This window comes from Agrilus planipennis, unplaced genomic scaffold (assembly GCF_000699045.2).
Source record: "Agrilus planipennis isolate EAB-ADULT unplaced genomic scaffold, Apla_2.0 scaffold70, whole genome shotgun sequence".
In the NCBI taxonomy this organism is placed as follows: domain Eukaryota; kingdom Metazoa; phylum Arthropoda; class Insecta; order Coleoptera; family Buprestidae; genus Agrilus; species Agrilus planipennis.
The window spans coordinates 1264397-1286253 of record NW_020442458.1 but is presented as its reverse complement, the minus strand read 5'-3'; the positions used below and the strand labels follow the sequence as shown (position 1 = coordinate 1286253).

General features: G+C 34.2%; 1 protein-coding gene across 1 annotated transcript in view; it reads left to right on the top strand.

Annotated features, from left to right (window-relative positions):
* LOC108740603 (calpain-B) overlaps positions 1-21214 on the top strand; it is a 23623-nt gene extending 2409 nt beyond the window's left edge. The window contains exons 2-15 of the mRNA XM_025980617.1: positions 1388-1564; positions 3165-3352; positions 3409-3543; positions 3822-3990; positions 4057-4238; positions 4336-4589; positions 4862-5025; positions 5614-5831; positions 7780-7822; positions 8248-8386; positions 10128-10334; positions 11932-12059; positions 18597-18792; positions 20896-21214. Coding sequence (XP_025836402.1) covers positions 1388-1564; positions 3165-3352; positions 3409-3543; positions 3822-3990; positions 4057-4238; positions 4336-4589; positions 4862-5025; positions 5614-5831; positions 7780-7822; positions 8248-8386; positions 10128-10334; positions 11932-12059; positions 18597-18792; positions 20896-20981 — 2286 coding nt within the window. The 3' untranslated portion in view covers positions 20982-21214. The remainder of the gene's footprint in view (positions 1-1387; positions 1565-3164; positions 3353-3408; positions 3544-3821; positions 3991-4056; positions 4239-4335; positions 4590-4861; positions 5026-5613; positions 5832-7779; positions 7823-8247; positions 8387-10127; positions 10335-11931; positions 12060-18596; positions 18793-20895) is intronic.
* Positions 21215-21857: the final 643 nt, after the last annotated feature.

Sequence of the window (21857 nt, the reverse complement as noted above, 5' to 3'; positions counted from 1 at the left end):
AACCGCTTAATATGAAGTAATTGCAGTGTTAAGTTTGGTATTCATATTAAATTCTCTATAGGAAACTTTGGATATAATGACTCCGTTTAAAATGACAAATCGTTTATTATCACTGTTTCCAAAGTGACCCAAATGGTTAATAATAACATTTTCGCTCATTTTTCTGACCCTTCCCACTCCTTCTTCTGCATTATTGATTTCTTATGAAAAAAATGACAAAATGTGTTATGTATATTAATATTACAATTAATCGTTCTTTTTCTTTTTCTGTTAATAAATATATACTATTTGTAGTTTTCTTTCTATTAAACTAAATAACTAACCAAAATAGAAAGTGGTTTATTTTCTAAGACTATGCTTTGTATGACGCCCGCTTAGTATGACGTGCTTGTCATTTCCCTTCGATGTCATTATAAGCGGATTCTACTGTATATGAATTGTAGAAATAGGCAATTTGAGCAAAGCATATGCATATAGAAGAACACTATTCATAAAACGCCGACCGTGATAGCCTTTTGTTATTGAATTTTTTTGAGAATGGCTCAGTAACTAAGCAACTATGGGAGTATTCTTAAAATAAATCGTTAAAGTATTATATAGTATTGGATTTATTATTATGAAGTCTTTCGATTACTTCTACCGTTCAGATAGATAATAATTGTTAGTTTGGGTTACTGAGTATCATACGACTGGAGACATACTCTTATTAAAAATAAAAGACTCAATTTCCTATTAATTTTAAATACCCATCAAATAGCTTTAATGTAGAAAAAAGCATTCTCGATATATTCAGACAAATAAAGGACGTTGGATGTGTACGATCATCAATAAAACAGAATCCATGTTGAAAAAATGGTCCCTCTTAGTATGTGTCACATAATAATTGTTTAATTAACGAAAGTAAACTAGATAGAACACTTGTTTCCTAATGGTTTAAGCTAATTATTATTAGTAACTATTTATTGTTAATTAATTAAGGTTATTACCAAGATACATATGCTAATCATTCTCCCAGGTCTGTATTTAATTAATCAGCCTTGCTAATTTAATTATTATCTGGTGGTACTTAGNTTAGTAACTATTTATTGTTAATTAATTAAGGTTATTACCAAGATACATATGCTAATCATTCTCCCAGGTCTGTATTTAATTAATCAGCCTTGCTAATTTAATTATTATCTGGTGGTACTTAGGGAATCGATAATTACATGTGTACGATATATCTGTACAGGTAATTAAGATCATTATATTTCGATTGTTTTTATCTACTTTTTGGATAATTCCAAAAACTTTGTATGCATTATTAATTATTCTCTCTGTCTAATAATAGTTTTATGAATAGTTACAATCATGTCCAAATTATCCATTAATCAAATTTTTCGTTTAGTTCGGCGAACATGGATCTGGATTTAGTTCTAAGGGAGAAGTTCAAGATTTTTACTCCCTTCGAGACCAGCATGTCGAAAATGGCACATTGTTTGAAGATCCCGAATTTCCTGCAGATGACTCTTCGTTGTTTTACAGCCAAAGACCCGATAGATATTATGAATGGAAAAGGCCTGGAGTAAGTTTGACGATGAGTATAATATTTTATGCAATACAATTTTCTAAAAAACTAATTTCAAGAAATATAATACCTAAGTAGTCCTTATAGAAAATGAATCAGACTCCTAATGATCAAACTCTAACAATAATATATATGTACACATACAGGGTGTAACACTGTGGGTACAAAAATACTATGTACTGAGAAGTGATCATAGTTTTCTTTACTTGACTTTAAAAAAGATAATTTAATATTTAATAATTAATAACTTCGTATTTAATAAAATAAGTTAATCTCAGTGTATATCGTGTTAATAATAAATCCCTGATGGCTTATAGTGAGCATTTGAAAAGCTCCACTTTTGTCTAGGTAATATTCAAAGGGGTGTATATTTCTTATGCTGGATGGACAATTACTGTTTTTTTGTCAATTGTTCTTTGTATCCCTATAGAGAAAATGCAGAAATAGAACGCTTTTGATTTGCTATATTCAATTTGCTTTTAGTTTTATATAAATTAATACAGTAAAATATGATTAATATTGAAAAACAGTCTAACAGTCAGGGGCGGACTAAGGCCTAGGCACGTGCCTAGGGCCCGTAATTTTTGAAGCCCGATAATTAGGTATATTGCATATACCAATGATAAAAAACGGCAAAAAATACAAAAACTATTTCATGATGAAATTCCAGAACATGAAATAAGATTCAGTGGCAAAGAACATTTTAAAGTTAATATTTTTTTTGTTGTATGCGATTCTTTAAATTGGCAACATTAGATCTGAAGGATATAAAACTGATAACGATAAATTCAAAACAATTTTTTATGATAGGGATGTTAGTGACTGAATGTTATGAATAAGATTTAAACCTAGCAGAACCGAAAAATGAAGTATTATAATTTAAGACTTTTATTAGTTATGACAATATGATTTCGGCTGTATCCATGTGGTCATTTATTCAGGAAAATAATATTATTGCAACATTCCCTAATTTTAACATAATTTTGAGAATTTATTTAACCCTTCCAATAATCAGTGCAAGCGGTGAAAGATCATTCTCAGTAATGGTCAGAATAAAAAATTTTTTAAGATCCATCCACATTAGGCCAACAAAAATTAAATAGTTTATTCTTACTTTACATAGAAAAAGAGTTATTAAATAACTCTATTAATTATAACAAACTAATTGACAACTTTGCAGGATTAAAAGTGAGAAAAAAGGCAATATAACTAATCAATCTGGGTATATTTGTTTAAGTATTATTGTTTGTTTTAATAAATTATGTTTATTTGATTTTTGTACATGTATATAATTTTTTTCATTTTTTTCTTGGAATCCAATAATTAAATAGAACTAAATACCATATGCTTTAAAACCAAACTACCAAACGCAAAGTATGTGTCATGACTGAAAAATAGGTCCAGAATTACAATGTTGCTTAGGGCCCGCTGTAGGCTTAGTCTGCCACTGCAGACAGTTGAATTTTTTGCTCGAAATAGAAGCAAATTAATAGTTCTTAAAAGTAAAAATATAGAAATGTAGAAATAATTCCGTTCAATTTAGTATCCTGTAAGTTACAATTAAATGATGTATTATAAATTAAATATTGATTTTAAGGAAATTGTGGACAACCCCCAGCTGTTTGTGGAAGGTTATTCGAGATTTGACGTTCAACAAGGCGAATTAGGGGACTGTTGGTTACTCGCAGCTGTCGCCAACATTACTTTGTATAGACGTTTGTTTTTCCAAATTGTTCCTGATGATCAAGGATTTGATGAAAAATATGCGGGCATATTTCACTTTAGGTACTGTTTAAAAAGTGTCTTCAAAAGCTTTTTAATTACATAAAACAATATTTTAGATTTTGGCAGTACGGTAAATGGATAGATGTGGTGATAGACGACAGGCTTCCCACATATAGGGGTCAACTGATTTATCTTCACTCAACGGAAGAAAATGAATTTTGGAGTGCCTTATTGGAAAAAGCATATGCCAAGTAAGTTTCATAAAAATCTCTTAAGTGCATTAGGAGTAAAATTTTAACATGCAACGGAAGCGAGCGCGTAGAAGGCAACGAAAGTTGCGCGCGCATAGCTAACGAAAATTCAACAGGATGAAGTTAGCAGCGTGAGTTAGCTAGCAGCTAACCTACACCTACACATACCATTTTTTCATTTCTAACGCGCTCGCAATTTTTATATATTTTTACCTATAATAATAACTGAAACTTTTGCTTTATTCTGCATATATACTGTTTTAAATTTTAATTATTAGGTTGCATGGTTCATATGAAGCCCTTAAGGGAGGTTCAACTTGTGAAGCTATGGAAGATTTCACTGGTGGTGTCACAGAAATGTACGAGATGGAAGCAACACCCCCCAACCTCTTCAAAATAATGATCAAAGCTTATGAGAGAGGTTCATTAATGGGTTGTTCCATTGAGGTAAGGTTTTTTTTCACGTCATTTTAAAAAGAGTTACAAATATTAATTGCAAACTTAATTTTAAAGCCCGATCCACGTGTACTAGAAGCCCAAACACCAGAGGGGCTTATTAAAGGCCATGCCTACAGTATAACAAGGGTGAAATTTGTAGACATCCATACGCCAAATACAGCTGGTAAAATACCTCTTCTAAGACTTAGGAATCCTTGGGGTAACGAAAGCGAATGGAATGGTGCATGGAGTGACAAGTGAGTGTTTTAAAATCAAAACATTTAATTTTTGAATTTAATGTTAGAAAAGGCTCGAGGAAAATATTCAAGTATTCCAAAAAATACTCATTTATAGATCTCCAGAATGGCGGTTTATTCCAGAACACGAGAAGGAGGATCTAGGTTTGACCTTCGATGATGATGGCGAGTTCTGGATGTCATTTAAGGACTTCCAGGAACATTTCACCCGTTTGGAAATTTGCAACTTAAGTCCAGATTCGTTGAGTGAAGAAGAGCTGATGGAAGGACACAAGAAGAAATGGGAAATGTCCGTGTTTGAAGGTGAATGGGTGAGAGGAGTTACTGCTGGTGGTTGCAGAAATTTCTTAGGTAATTTCACTTTTTTTGCTAGTGGTACCCACAAAGAATATATTGTTCATTAAACTAGTAGTCTTTACATCAAACCTGAAAAACATTATGCTACATGTGCGAAATCAAAAAAAAAGTATGTCGTTTTACCCAGTAATTATTTTTTTTATTAATATTTACATTACTTGGGTGAAGTCATTCCACTTTTGCTGTTTTGTTCTGATATGTTAACTAAATATTATAAGTATTTCACTACGTGATTTTATTCTTACACACATAAATGTTACTTTCAGAGACATTTTGGCATAATCCGCAGTACCGCATCACTCTTACTGAAGTGGACGAAGGGGATGACGAATCTAAGTGTACCGTAATTATCGCCTTAATGCAGAAGAATATGAGATCAAAACGAGTTATGGGAGTGGATTTGTTAACCGTTGGATTTGCCGTATACTATGTAAGTGTTCAATAGGACCGACGGATGTGTATGGTCATAAAAATAAAAAAATCCTGAGTGGATAATGTTCCATTTCTTCCTCTTAGTTTATGACAATAACAAGAAATCCAAGTTTATTTTAATAAATCTTTTTACTGTTATAAATCTTTTTGCTCCTGTTTTGGCTCTGATTTCTTATTATTATATTGAGTGGATATTTACGTATACTGATTTTTTTTAAAAATTATTCGTTTTAAACCTATAAGTTGCTAAACAAACTGGGTGGTGAGGCTTGTCTACCTACTAGTACTTGTTTGGTCTTGGATGACTCTAGTGTTGAACGAATCGTTTAGTATGTTTGTGTCAACATATACTATTGATTTCCATTATATACACAATAGTCATATCGTGTGTTTTATCAGTAATATTGGTTAGTGGTACTATAAATTATCACAGTAAATTTTATTAATTGATTACCGTGCACTCTACCACCAGTTAGTAATAATAATCAGTGGGACTGATAGTAGTACATAGCAGAATGTGGCTTTAGTTTTTAGTTATTTTTTTTTTAATATCAACTCACTGATATTATTATTTCTTTAATTTCAGTTGCCTTATCCGGACAGAGTGCCTAAACCTCTAGACTTAAACTTTTTCAAATACAACGCATCGGTGGCGAGATCGCCGTCCTTTATAAACTTGAGAGAAGTCAGCTGTCGTTTTAAGCTTCCACCTGGTACCTACTGTATAGTGCCTTCGACCTTTGATCCCGACGAGGAGGGCGAGTTCTTGCTCAGGGTCTTTTCCGAGCACAAAAACAACATGGAGTACGGTTACAATGATTCTCATTCTCATGACGGTTCGAGCGGCTACGGTGGTAGTACTTATGGCGGTAGCAATTATGGGGGTAGTAATTACGGAGGTAGCAATTATGGGGGTAGCAATTACGGGGGAAGCAGTTACGGAGGTAGTAATTACGGCGGAAGTAATTACGGAGGTAGCAATTACGGAGGTAATAACTATGGCGGCAGTAATTACAGTCACTATAGCAGTAACTACTCAGCTCCGCCACTTCCCGGAGTACCTCGTGTCATGCCCCAGCCTGGGTACAGTAACTACGCACCTGCTCCACCCCTTCCTCAACACAATTATCCTAGTTACGCTGCTCCTCCTCCTGTGCCGCACAACTATAACACGTACGCAGCACCGCCTCCCTTACCGCAAACACCTTATAACAGGTTTTCGTCTCCGCCTTATCCACCTGATAACAGGCGGAACGACGGTAGAGGAGGGGGAGGTTATGGTTTTAACTTTTAAATGACTAACATACGTCTTTAGCATTTCTGATGCCACCTAGTGGGTTTGGTACGTACTGGAAGATGTAAGACTTGAAAGACAGATGATATTTGAAATATTTACTTAAACTGCTATGTTGTTACAAAAGTTGAAAATAAAAATTAAAATATATATTCGCTAATAAACGGTAGGTATTTGCAGAGTAAAAATTTTATGTACTTATTGTTAATCAAACCAAAAAAAGTTTTTGAAAATATTCTACTCTTGCCTGGCAACTGCAATTGGTGAAAAAAATATGTTGAACATTTACTGCGTACACATATATTGTTACTATTGTTACTACTACCATAGCCTGCTCGTTGTAAATTCAATTTGAAATTTTAATCACAAAATTTTTCCAACATAAATTACATGTAGGTATCTGCAGTTAATTTTGTTTCTGATATTACAATTGATGTACAAAGTATATTTAGGTTACTGATGTACACTATTAATCAAAACTAACGTTAATTATAACTTATTACGTTTGTAACAAATATTTAACGTTTTTTAAAACAACTTTCTAGTATTTTCCCATTTTCCATACATATAGTAGACGTGAAATGTTCAGAATGTATGCAGGGTGTTTTTACGTTCGTTTTATTATTTTTTTCATTTTAATTATGTGCACGGTGCACATATCTGACAGAATGTTTGTTAAAGTAAAAGACAAGGTAGGTTAATGTTTTTCTACTTGACATATGCCTACAGAGAATTTTAGTAGGTAAAAATGAAATGGGTATGGGCATCCTGTATTTCAGCATTATTTTTTTTATTTACCTAGAGGCAAGGAAACATATTACAGCTTCTCCAAAATGTAGTAGCCTTCTTCAGTTTGAAGACTTTTGATTTAAATTTTGCATTTAATAAATATAAATCGAACAGTCTTCTTATAATAGCCAGACGGTTTTTGTAGCCCCTGTGCATTCTTAATTTATTTATCTCAAAGTTAAATGTTATTGAAGCATTAGTATTACAAAATAAGTTACTTTTATTCCGTTTTGTGTACATAATAGCCATCCAACACTGTGCACTCTCTTCATCACACTGTACACATTGCATCTAAACTCTTTTTGGTTAATTAGAGATAATTATGAACATATAACGTTACTAACTCAGAATTATTTATTTTAATGTGACAATGTTATTGCTCTAAACAACTAATTTATGAAAAAAAAAAACAAAAGTACGTTTTTCGTTTGTGTTGGCTTATGTTATGTTATGAGTTTGTTATTGCTGTTTTTTTATTAATTGTTAATTTTAGAACTGTTTAGGCCGAGTGTACAATGTATACATGGTGAAGGAACAAAAACGGTTAAATAAATAAACAATTATATTTAAGCAAAATCGTAACATATTTATTTTAACCTGTGATCGTTTTTTAACGCATCCCCTTGATAAAAAAAGATGGGTCTGATTAGAGCCCTCTTTTGTTTTCAGAGAGAACGATGAACAAGTTGGGCTCGGAGAAGTGGACACTAGGGTATGACATGGCTTTGTGTTTCTTTTTTTGTTTTGATTGAATTGTTTGGCTTTTTTCATTATAATCTGAAAATTATGGTAGATTTTCAGAATATTTAATGTGAGTCATTGCGTCTGCATTTTTTCATTGAATGTGGTTTTGGTTACTTCAAAATTACAAATAGTCCAAAAAAATATTTCATTTTTGATTAAATATGTACCCTACAGTACGGGGGGAGGGGGTAATTTCACCTACAATGAACTGATTTTTTTAATTTATTACAGAATTAAAATTATGATCATGAAGATGTTATGTTTTCATAAAATAATTTTTAGCATAAGACTTTTAAATGTGGTAGATACGTACCTAAAAATTTAAAAGTTGTGCCTAACCTTTACATAACGTAGTGTACGTTGAAGTGAAGTACTTTTATTATTTGGTGACAGGTAAAGAATCAAGAACCTAGTCCAGAAGAGGAGCAAATAGCAGACAGAGTGAAGGACTACTTTTTGAAACTTGCAGGAGAAGATATGGAAGTAGACTGGCTCGAATTAAAAGACATTTTAGATTACGCAATGAGTGAGGGTAAGCAATTATGATTAAATTACATTTATTCAAGTTATAGGAAAGTTTTGTTATGCTGCATTACCTTAATTACTTCCAAACATAGTTTTAAACTTAATCTAGTTTTGTTTACTGCTTGTTTCTACTTTTCATACATTTATCTGTTCGTCTATCTACTCATCACTCGCATCAATAACATTTGAACAGGTCATAAACAGCGTTATTAGGATAGCTGTTGGTTGAAACTGACCACCCCTGTTTATTTTCTTATCGTTTCCATACTTCTGTGTTTATTATATACAATAATAGTCGAATTAGACTTTGAACAAAAGTAGATAGAGTACCTTCGTCCCAAACCTTACAACAGCTAATTGCCATGACGTCATAGTACACGTGGAAGGGGTACAGTTGAATGAAAAGTATGAAAATGAAGGTATCCTATCCACTAACAAACATAAAATCCTTTTAGAATATCTTTCCCTAAAATATCTATCAGAATACGGTTAAGCAGGTGCAGAAAATTTGTGATTAATAAGTTATTGTTGTAAAAGCTTTTTTTAAAAGTGAAAGTTTTATTACATCGCCTCAAATTTTTTCGTCCATCTATTGCTTGTCGCATTACAGCCGGCCGCGGAGTAGGGGTAAAACCTAGTGGAGCTCGGCAGAACAGTCAAGGCCAATATATCGGCGCCCATGGTTCGCATGAGCTAACCGTGTAGCATTTATATTCTCACTCATTCGTGCAAGTGCATGACTTTTAGACTCTGAAACTCAAAGCGAACATGAAATTATTAAGAATAGATAGAATAACTGAAGTTCAAAATTATTCAATTATTTAAATAAATATTGTAATCAGTTTTTAACATGCGTCTATCATCTAAATGATTGTATTTATTATGTATTCCGTACTCTCATACTCAGATTGAAATTAAAATTTATAATTTGATATTTTATCTACTATTGAATTCCCATTATCATTTCTATTTTCCAATCATCAAGATATTAAGAACACGATTTTAATTGCAATACCCTAAATCGAATAATTTTCCGAAAATTTACAGTTAAATGCCTACAATCTGAAAAGTTTCACTTGCATCGTGGTTTCATAAAACCACACATTTTTTTTTTAATTATATGAGAAAACTAATATGTTTAGTAAAAAATGGTAAATACAAAATTCTTAGAGACTAAGATGACGAAGAGAATGCCACATTGGTTCATCCTTTCAAAAGTAAATCGAGAATACGTTGTTTTGGAATTGTTAAAAACTACAAATCTTTTAGATACCTATTTAAAATTGTGAGATGACTATTGTGTTTCATGGGTTTGATGGAACATTCTGTAAATAGATTTTGTATAATACCTTTTTCGAAACAGCGTTTGTACGTCAGAAGGGTTGGAGGGACAATTTGGTATAAGCTTAGTGGTCAGAGTATTAATGCGTAAAGCCGAAGGTCCCGGGATCGATTCCCGGCAAGGGTGTGACAACAACAATTTTCCCCTCATTAACCTGAGATGGTTTATAGTGGATAAAAAATTGAAAATGAATTTTCACATTAATATTTACTACAAATAGATTTTTTCGATCACGTTCGCAAACGTGGTCCTCTTTTAAACATTGTCAGTAGTGAAATACAATTTGATCATTTTTATTACATTCTCATTGTGAAATCAATATGCACTGGAATCCTCTACTTATTTACCATTTTGCATTTTATGGTTACGCTTAATGTATTGTAGTTTTGTCTTGTTATTACTGTAGAATTACCAACTAGTAAAGCCGAGTTTAATGCTGTTGAGTCAGGCATTCAAAGGCCAAATCAAACTCAAAATGAAGGGGGTAGTAACATTTTAACAACCTTATTAGGATTATTATGCGCCCGCTTTTGTAAAGATACCCCTTTGGCTGAAATAATTCCGAACCCTGATACAACTACCACTGTGCACACCACGTCCTTTAATCGTTACGGTAGGTGAAAAATCTGAGAGTTCTAAGCATGTGTTGAAAATTTTGTTATGACTAATCATAGTAAGTGTATAGTCAGTGGTGTAAATAGAGGAGTAGCGGCTCCCTCCGGATGGCCTCACTCAAAAAGGAGCTTTTAAATTTTACCACTAATGCTTCTTGTTATAAGTAATACTAGTTACTCCACTGTGTATACTATGGATGTTTGCACGTATGGGCCTTTTACTGTAGGTACAACAACTAGTTATTAAACTGAACTTGTATATAAGGAATTATGTGCATGCGATTTAATATTGTAATGTTCGTGGGTTTAACAAAATTAACTTCTAAGACTGATAACGACAAAAACTATTTATTTACACTAACTATTAAAGAACTTAAAAACACTATTAAATTATTACTAAACTTAGGTTATGAATTATTCTATTTATTTACACTACTGTTGATATATCACTATTCACTGCTATCACTGTCAATTTATTTCTGGATTCACTTCTGCAACGGTCAATTTATTTCTCTTCCTCTCGGCGATCGTCTCTTTCTTTAAATACTCTTTTGGTTACTTTTGGGAACCTTCTGGAAACATCCGGATAGTTTATTTTTTCTTTGAACTGTTTAACTGCTTTCCCAGAAAGAAGGTACGACACATACATTTACAAATACGGCACACATGAAGAAAGGTGCCCGCGGCTAGTCGGCGAATCGATAAGCCGTTCACGCACTCCTGTCCCCTATCGCACACAAACACACTCGTGCTCGCTACAATATAATCTGATCAAACTAATTGTAAAAAACACAGTCAGCTTTAGTTGATTCTGTCTTTCTAATTGATTAATCTGTGCAGTTGTTTAATTTTTTATAGACGACAAATACTAACTGTGTGCAATCCATAGAGCTGCTGCCTTCTATAAATTTACAGTCTAGAGGGAGCGTTTTTCATTTAGAAAGTTCCACTCAGTGTATGACACTGTGCCGCACTGTGTTTTCTAAATTTGATGGATCATAACTTTTATAGATTAGAGATAATAACTTTTTAGACCATATATAGATAGACAATGCTATTTTGTTTTATTGCTATAGTTTTTTTATATCGCTATATTCTACGGTGGTATATTATGTTGACGCTGTGTGAATTACAAATTATTTATTACACTAATAACAAATAATTTAATAGCAAAAACGCTTATTGTAGCACTGATTATTATTTACGATATTTACGTATTACAGTGCGGTAGTTATACAACGTTGCAATTTATATCTCAAGCTTTTCACTATTGTCTTCCGATACGTTCTTACCTATTTTACACTTGCTTTTTTGCTCATTTCGATTACGTGGCCATTATTTGAATTGTTGTCTAAACAAGATTGGCTTGAGTGTGATCAAAATAAATAACTTTAGTTAATTTAAGTTTAATCAATAAGAAAATAACAAATCAGTATTGGTTGGAATTCAAGTTATTCAACAAATTAATTATAGAAATACTTGCGCTGCATGCATTTAAATGTAAGCATGTATTACTCTGTTGGAGTGCATGTTAGCATGCAATAATATGGTACGTTTTTATTTAGTGGAAACAAATTAATGTTAACCATGTTATAGAGACGGGAGGAAATGGGTTCTCCAAAGACATTTGTAGAAGTATGGTAGCAATGTTGGATAAAGACAAATCTGGTAAACTAGGTCTTGCGGAGTTCAAAATTTTATGGGCAGAACTAAAAGACTGGAAGGTATGGAATTTTGAAATTGATTTGCTTATAACAAATTCTTGGTATTTTCTCTTAATTTTCACAAATTTCGGTGCGTTGTATTATAAGCCTAATATTACTACCATTGTCTCGTTACTTTTTGTACTTATGCAACAAACCGCACCATTTGAGCTTCATGTAAATTAACCCTGAAGAATCTCATAACCGAGAGCGAAACGTCGGTTGTGATTTCACATTCATGATATACCTTACACCATACTTTGACTCAACTCGTTTTTTTTTTGGGAAGATGTGGCATTAAAAAGTCCATTGCAATCATCATCATCATAAGGTCATCAGTCTTAAGACTGGTTGGACACGTACCTCCACTCTTTCCTATCCTGAGCTAAACTTCGCATTTCCCTAAAACTAGAACAGCCCACATCCTTAACTATTTGCGAACAGTAATCTAATCTAGGTCTACCTCTACCCCTCCTAACTCCTGTTTCTGCCTCTAATATGTCTCTGACTAGACCTTCATGCCTGAGAAGGTGTCCTACCAACCTATCTCGCCTATTTTTTATTGACTTCCATAGAGTCCTCTGTTCTCCTATTCTTTCCAATACCTCTTCATTTCTAACCTTTTCTACCCACGATATCCTCATCATCCGCCTATAACACCACATTTCGAACGCTTCTAACCTTTTCTTTTCCGCCGCTCCCACTGTCCATGTTTCGCACCCGTACAACGCCGTGCTCCAAACATACACCTTTAACAACCTTTTTCGAATTTCTAAATTAACCGTTCGCGAGCATAGAAGTGACTTCTTTTTATTAAAGGCGACACGACCCTGCGCTATCCTCTGCTTTATATCCCTACTACTCCTTCCATCCTCACTTATCTGACTTCCTAGGTATCTAAAATCAGCCACTTCTTCTAATTTTTCGTCTCCTATCTTTATATTCGCTCTTTCCCTACTTTTTCTTCCCTTGCATATCAGTATTTTAGTTTTACTTTTATTTATTTTCATACAGTACTGATCTGTCAGTACCGCTTCCATTTTATTTAAAGCTATCTCTAGGTCCTCCTTGCTAGATGCTAATACTGCTATATCATCTGCAAATCTAAGCATACTAATCTTTTGCCCTTGCACATCTATCCCTACAGTTGTACTGTCTTTAATGATGTTGATGGCGTCTTCGATGTATAGATTAAAAAGTAGCGGTGACAGTGTGCATCCCTGCCTGACTCCCTTCCTAATATTTACTTCTCTACGTTGCATCCCCAGCTCTATAACTGCCTGTTGCTCTTTATACAAACTAAGTATCACTCTTCTATCTTTGTAATTCATCCCTACATTTTTAAGTATATTTAACATCTTGTCCCATTTAACATTGTCAAAAGCTTTCTCTAAATCTACAAATCCTATGTACGCACTCTTTCCTTTTTCTATCGTTTTCTCTATTGCTACCCGTAAAGCTAGAATGGCCTCCCGCGTTCCTCTATTTCTTCTAAACCCAAATTGATCTTCCCCTAATAGTTCTTCCGCCCTTTTTTCCATCCTCCTCTGTACAATTCTAGTTAAGATTTTTGACGCATGGGAAGTTAAGCTAATTGTTCGAAATTTCTCGCACCTATCCGCGCCCCTCTTCTTAGGTAATGTTACTACTACGTTCCGTTTATAATCCTCTGGGACTTTCCCCGTTTCGTAAATGTGACTAACTAACTTAAACATACGATCTCTAACCTCTTGTCCTGCATGTTTTAGAATTTCCCCCTGTATCCCATCTACACCTGGCGCCTTATTATTCTTTAAATTTTTTAATGCTACATCGAACTCTTCTCTCATTATGGGATAACCAAGCTCATCTATTTCCACACTATCTTCCTTCTCTAATATATCTCCTAACTCAGGGCCTGCGTAAAGGTTCTCTAAATATTCTTTCCACCTATCTGCCTTTTCCTCATTTTCTATCAACATGACCCCTGCCTCGTTTCTTATATTATTACTACTGTATCCTACATCTCTAAAATTCCTTTTAATTATATTATAAGCCTCATCGGTTTTACCTACTTCAAACTTTTCTTCTACTTCTTTACACATCCTATCAATCCACTGTTCCTTAGCTGCCCTACACTTCCTAATTATTTCCCACTTTATAGCTTTATATCTTTTTTGCCCTTCTTCGTCTGTCCTGTTTTTGTATTTCCGCCTTTCGTCTATTAATCCTACAATCTCATTTGTTATCCAAGGTTTCCTACTTTCGTTTTGTTTAAGACCTAGTACCTCTGTAGCTGCTGACTTTAGACACGTTTTAATGCAGTTCCATTCTGACTCTATGTCCCCGTCATTCGTTTCTCTCGCCGCCTGCAGTATTTCGTCTGTCCTTTTACCTAGCCTAACACGCGCTTCGTTACATTTTAGCTTTTCGAAGTCGAGACGTCTCCTACCTGCCCTCTTTTTCAGAATTTAAAGTTTAAGATTGGTCTTCATAACTACTAAATTATGATCGCTATCTATATCTGCTCCTGGATAACTCCTACAGTCCTTCACTTGATTTTTAAATCTTTGCCTGACAAGTATGTAATCTAACTGATATCTCCCTAAATCACCTGGCATCTTCCACGTATAGCGCCTCCTAGCGTGATGGTTGAATAACGTATTCGCTACGGTTAAGTTATGTTTATCGCAAAATTCTATCAGCCTATCTCCCCTATCATTTCTATTTTGTAATCCTAAAGAACCTGCTATTGCACCCACTTTACCTTCACCTATTACTGCGTTGCAATATGAAGTAAGAAAAATAGAAAAAGTTCGGTTACATAACTAGCCCAGACGAAATCTCACAGAAATGTTACTATAAAGAGCATTAAGTTTTTAGTCGATAACATGTCAAAACCACCAAATCCGGATCGTGATTTCTACATAACTTATTCATACTTATATGCGCTATTCCACTGACTTACATCATGGTGCAAAGAGATAACTACTGCTGAAGGCCCACTTCAGCCTCCTTTAGAAATTGTAGTAATGGGTGGGTGGTGATGGTTAGGAGAGAAAGACGAGACAATCGAAATAAATGGGAGTAGAAGAATGAAAGACTAGAAAAACTTGGATCAAGGCAGAATTTGGAATCAAACTGGTATCCTCTCGAATGCTATGTTATGATCAATCGGAGATAGAAGCAAAAACTTTTGAGTCTGAAGAGCGTCATGAATAAAAAAAAGTCAGAAAACGCAAGAGTCATTGCGTGTTGATCTATTTAGCGTCAGTTTTGATATTGTCTTTGTCAAACGCAAAGCTTAAACAAAATCTCTTTGTCTTCGCATCAAATCGGATGTGCACTGTGTTACTGCGCAGGGACTTGTTGAGCACAACTTGGTGACGCTCTTATACGAGGGTGGATTGATAAGTTTCCGGCCTGACCAAGAAAAACAAGGTTTTTAAAAAATTTTTTTTTTTATTTCTCAACATAATCTCCTCCAAGGCTGATACATTTCTCATAGCGGTGTTCCAGTCTATTAATGCCATCTCTATAGACTGATTCGTCAAGCTCCTCAAAATAACCATTTACAGCTTCGATTACTTCTTCATTGTCCGCAAATCTCTTACCGCCAAGCCATTTTTTGAGATTAGGGAACAGAAAATAGTCACTCGGGGCTAGGTCTGGAGAGTAAGGAGGGTGCGGCATCAATTCAAACTTTAGATCGTTGATTTTAGCCGTCGCAACGATTGACGTGTGCGCTGGTGCGTTATCGTGATGAAACAAGATTTTTTTCTTCGCCAGATGAGGTCGTTTAATTTTCACCTCGTGGCTCAAACGTTGCAATAAGTCTGCGTAGTATTGACCAGTGATAGTATTACCCTTTGCAAGGTAATCAATGTATATAATACCTCTTGCATCCCAAAAAACAGTAGCCATAACCTTGTTCGCCGAAAAAATTGTTTTTGCCTTCTTTGGAGTTGGTTCCCCTGGTCCAATCCACTGTTTAGACTGTTCTTTGGTTTCAGGAGTTTCGTCAACGGTTACGAATCGACGCAAAAATTCGCTTGGATTACGCTTATACAATGACAAATTTGCGGTAGAAATGTTTTTTCGAATCAATTTTTGGCCGACTGTTAGCAAACGCGGCACCCATCTTGCACAGAGCTTTTCCATATGCAAATGTTGGTGCAAAATATGTTGCACACGTTCATATGACATCTTACAGGTCTCAGCTATCTCACGCACTTTCAATCTGCGGTCTCCCAGCACTATTTGATGAATTTTTTCGATCATATCTGGAGTTGTGACCTCAACGGGGCGTCCTGAGCGAGGCCCATCAGAGGTGCTCACACGACCCTTTTTAAACTCGGAAACCCACTGCTTAACGGTTGAATATGACGGGGAGGATGTCCCCAGTGTTGAGTCCATCTCTTTTTTAATTTCCTTCGGCGTTAACCCCTTCAAATAAAAGTATTTGATGACAGCACGATTTTCCTGCTTTTCCATTTTTACGAAAACCACAGAGGCGTCTTGTTCAGCGTGCTGTCAAACCTACACTAGCAAGGAGATCGGGCTGAAACTATAGCTACAAGCTATCCAAGGATGGTACTATAGAATGTCACCTCAAGGTAGGCCTAGTGGCGTCATCTCTTGGTTAGGCCGGAAACTTATCAATCCACCCTCGTAGTGCGGGCCGTACATAACGAATCTATGTATATAGTTTCTACTATCTGCTCCTATTTCTAGTCTTCTTGAATCCACCATAGGTAAATTAGTATTACGTAACATTTATCCATGGTATTTTGATAAGAAATCGCGATCTTCATTTGTTAATTTGGTTTACCTTGTTGATAATAAACACTAGGAAGCTATCGGGATAAATGTATGGAGAGATACAAAAGATTAGAGTGCTTAGATTTGAGAATCATACCTACATCAGTAGCAACATCTACAAAATTCAATCCCAAGCACTAACCAAGTAAATTTCGCTGAAAGTTTCGTATTTACAGCTTTCTTAGTCATTCATTTTAACCCTCATAGTTTGTTGTTCAGTACCTCAGCATATTTGGTTTGTTAATAGGAATGGACCCGGTTGTGCAACATGTCATGTTTCAGTGACTCAAAAATAAATGATACATCACTTAAATATAAACTTATAATTATTAAAAAACTACACTGATTATAATTGTAAATATGAAAGCTGCAGTACAACCAGTCGAAGGCCCATCCTATTGATTAGTCAAATATGTTGAAGTTTTTAACAAGTGTTAAACAAGAAGAGATGCTCTAAGTGAATGGATGAAGGCGGTACAAATAATGTAGTGAAACTATTGACAAATTTTCGAAATTTTATTTGATTACAAATTGTATCAAAACTGCGGTTTAACTGCGAAAATAAAAGGTGTATGTTGGAAGCAAATTCATGTAGATAAGGATGTAAATCATGAACAATGAGGTCTGCGCAACAGATAGGTTAAAGTATTTGAGATGTGGTGTTATTGACAGATATTCCGTGGATGGAAAATTTAGAAATGGCGGGGCAGGTATTAGAAAAAGTAGGAGAACAAAGGGCGAGGGAAGTCAAGAAGGGAGAAGAAAAACATGATGATAGGACATTTACTGAGACATGTTACAGACATATTAGAAGCAGAAATGGTAATGAAAGGGGCTGATGAAGACCTAGATTAGATTACTGTTTGCAGAGTTTTGGGAATGTAGGGTTTTACAGAAAGATTGACTCTGAAAGAAAGGAGTGGAAGTGCGTAAGCAACCAAACGTATGGCCGTGTGATGATGATGAAATAGGTCCTGTCAAACACTGTAAATGATTACAACTTTTGTTCCTGCTAATTAACTTTTCAGGTCTCAGGTATCCTATCGTCCTATCTCTCCTATTGACTTCCACAGTGCTATTCTTTTTATAGAATTCTAGAACTGTAATTTTTTCCTTTTTCCTAGCGTCCATCTTCCACGTTTTGCATCCGTACAAAGCCCAGCTTCAAACATGCGCCTTTAACAATATCTATCGAATTTTTAAAGTAACTATCCGCCCAGTTTCGTTATACGATAAATACGTATAAAGATAATAATTTTATAACGAAGTTTTTGTAAAATTCAAATTTTGAGGATTCTATTATTAACATCATTAAGATTAATCGAATTCAACCAATAACCAAGAGTAAAATGCAACGTTAGGTACCTATGCTTATGCTTTTGTAGCCACTCTCAGTAGTAAGATGTGACTATCAAAAGTTGTGGTTCTGAGAAGAACCGATTATAATATCGTTGGACACATTATCTGCATCATTGATGATTGCAAGGGTTGACACTTTATCAGCATCCGAATAATAGTGAGCCTAAAATCTATTTACATGGATTAAATGGCAAAGAACATTTCAGCACTTTACATTTGTGTGTGTATTTGCCGTTGACCCAGTTAGTCGCAGTGTGTCGCGACCTAACTAAGTCAGCACAAATGTAGACGCTTAATTGATACGATGTTTTCTTGCTATACCGAGTGTTCCCACACTTTCTTTTTATGGACTTCGCATTCCTGAATTGGCTGAGTACAGTAATTATTTTCTTCTTTTAGAATGTGTTCAAACTGTATGACAAAGACAACTCTAATGCACTTTCGGGTTTTGAGCTAAGACAGGCTTTAAATTCTGCTGGCTATCGATTGAACAACCATGTTTTGAATATAATTATGCACCGATATGGTAACAAGAGGTCTGAATTGCACTTTGATGACTTCATTATGTGTGCAGTGAGGCTTAAGACGATGCTAGGTGAGTAATACGAATAATGATCACCTTATATTTTCGTTTTCTTTTCTTTTTAACAAAAATAAAGTTATTATGTACTTAATGTTTCTTAACAGATAACACGTTTGTAAATCTTTCAATACCATATCATTTCCAAAATTACTTTCCTGGGTTTATCTAACAAAATAATTCGAACTGCCAGACGCGGATCGCGATTTCGATCCCTTTGGATCTCATCAGCGCGTCGCAGGCAGCTCCGACAGAACACAGACCAACCTTTACCTGCTGTCTTAACAGCGCGTTTTAGAAAATACTACAAATGGCGTGGTGAGCGCCATCTGTAGTACGATGCTTCCGTATATTTAAATGGACCTTGCTGAAGCATACGTAATCCTAAAATGTAGCGTCGTACTACAGATGGCGCTCACCACGTCATTTGTAGTATTTTCTGGGTTTATCTATTTGGTTTTCCAAATAAGAAATGCCGATGTTTACATTTGGAAACTTGGTGTACTTTAGACGTACATAATCACCTAGTTAAGACCAGAAACCTTTTACTTTCGTTTACTTAAGTTTAGCAATAGCAGCAATCTCCGTTCGAAATTAATTTTGATTCTCTACTCAGTAGTAAGTTTATTGTATTGTGCATGAAATTTTCGAAACCAAGAATATTGAAATGTCCGAAAATGAAGATGACTTTCAACAAAATCTAAGGAATCCTATTGAATGAGACATTCGAAATGAACTCAGAAAAATACAAAAACTAAAAACCAAATATTAAAAAAAAAATATTCACAATTAACAATTTATTACCTATAATAAAACAAAATATAACTATTCAGTTACTTTTTAACTATAACCTAATACAAAATACCCTGAACGTTTGGATAAAAAAATATTGGTTGGGCCCCTTTCATCCAGATGGTCAAAGGCCACACTTCCATGACACTTGTAATAATATAGAAAAATGACCTTCACACAAAACTGTATGCATTTATTTTTAATATATTCTAGTACACTTAGTACAACACCATGAGCCATCGAATGAGATAAGTTACAATTAATTAATAGTCCAATCAATAGAGGTAAGGGGTCCCCAAAAATGCTAACATCTAACAAAAAATATAGTCGTATAGAACTAAAAATTCTAAGTTCTAAAATCCGCCATGCCTGGTATATTCAAAAAGAGAAGAAAAACAGTTTTGCAAATAAAAAAAAACTCCTGGAGGAAAAAGTTAAATGAGAATGTTGTAGATATTAAAAAGATCTATCGATCGGTTTTTTTTTGCTATCGATCAGTGCATTGCTTTTGGAGATATATCAAAAAAAAAGTCGAATATCGACTTTTTTGTTTTATTTAACTTTTTTACTCGCTGTAAAGGTAGCACTTGGCAAGCCAAAGTGTTTTTTTTAGAAATAAAAAAATTTTTTGAGATGTATCGATTTTTCTAAAAAAAAAGGGTGCTCGCGGAAAATCTGACAAAAACCATTTTGTGCTTATTTGTTCCTTTAAGAGTTGTACTTTCACAGTAGAAAAAACAATAGCAAGGGGGCGCTATTTCAATTTTCAAAATTCAAAATTATCCAAATTCATTTTCGGACTCTTTTTTTGACTTGCCAAGGGCTACATTTACAGCGAGTGAAAAGCGTTAAACTAACAAAACTACAGCGAAAACAAAACAATTTTTGACGGTTTTCTCAATATATCTTGAAAAGTAATGCACTGATCGATAGCAAAAAAATAGATCGATAGCAAAAAAAATAGATCGATAGATCTTTTTAATACCTACAACTTTCTCATTTAACTCTTTCCTCTAGTTTTATTATTTATTTTATTTGCAAAAAACTTTTTTCGAATTTTTTTAAATATCCCAGACATCGCGGATCCATTAAAAAAAAAAAACGCTGTTTCTTAGCATTTTTAGTTGTGTACTACCATATTTTTTGTGTCCTGTTAGCATTTTCGGGAAATTTAATATTAAACCGTTCTCTACTGATTGGACTATAAGGGGTCTTACCCTTTATGTGCATACTTTTACTTATTAGAACAATTTTTAAATAATGATTGTGAATTAATATTTTCCTTTTTGATAATTATCCATTTAAACATTAGTTTTGCTATTACAGATAAATTCAAGGAGAAAGACTCGAGCGACTCAGGCTCTGCAACTTTTTCGTTGGAAGAATGGGTAGAAACTACCATATATTCGTAATGATAACTGCCACCTTTAAGTATCTAACAATCGTTTTGTCATGCAACAAGTTTAAAAGTGCTCTTTCACGTCTACCTATATACATCTATTTTCTATTTCAATTATTAACTATTCAAATGCCAAAGTTTAATTGTGAAAATGTTATCGAATAATTATTATATATATGATACTTATAGCTTTTTATATGCGCATATTGTCCTCAAATTGATGGAATAAAATGTTGTAATCTCATACTTTGTTGTATTATTTGTTCACATTTAAAATAAAAAGAAGTGAATACTCTCTATAGAGAAGCCTTTTTTAACAAAAAAACTTTAATATCAATTTAAAATTCTTTTAATTTTCGTCCACTACATTTTAACTCATATTAATCGGGCTTCGAACCCGGGACCTTTGACTTTCAACAACAATACTCTGATCATTAAGCTACAAGAGGCGACAGCAGTAATAATGTTAAATATTAACCACTACTAAAAGGTTCTCAAAGTATTTCGTATCAAAAAAACCTTGTTAAAAAAACTTTATTTGAGAGCCCGGTTCTGCTATTTTTTAATTTTCATTCACTACAAATTAACTCAGATTAATAAGGAAATATTGTTGCGGCTTGCTGTTACAACTCTTGTCGGGCTTCGAACCCGGGACCTTTGGCTTTCCACACGAATACTCTGATCATAAAGCTACGAGAGATGAGAATAGCAATGATGTTAAATATTAACCACTACTAAAAGGTTCTTAAAGTATTTCATATCAAAAAAACCTTGTTAAAAAAAAACTTTATTTAAGAGCCCGGTTCTGCTATTTTTTAATTTTCATTCACTACAAATTAACTCAAATTAATGAGGAAATATTATTGCTGCCTGCTGTTACAGTCTTGCC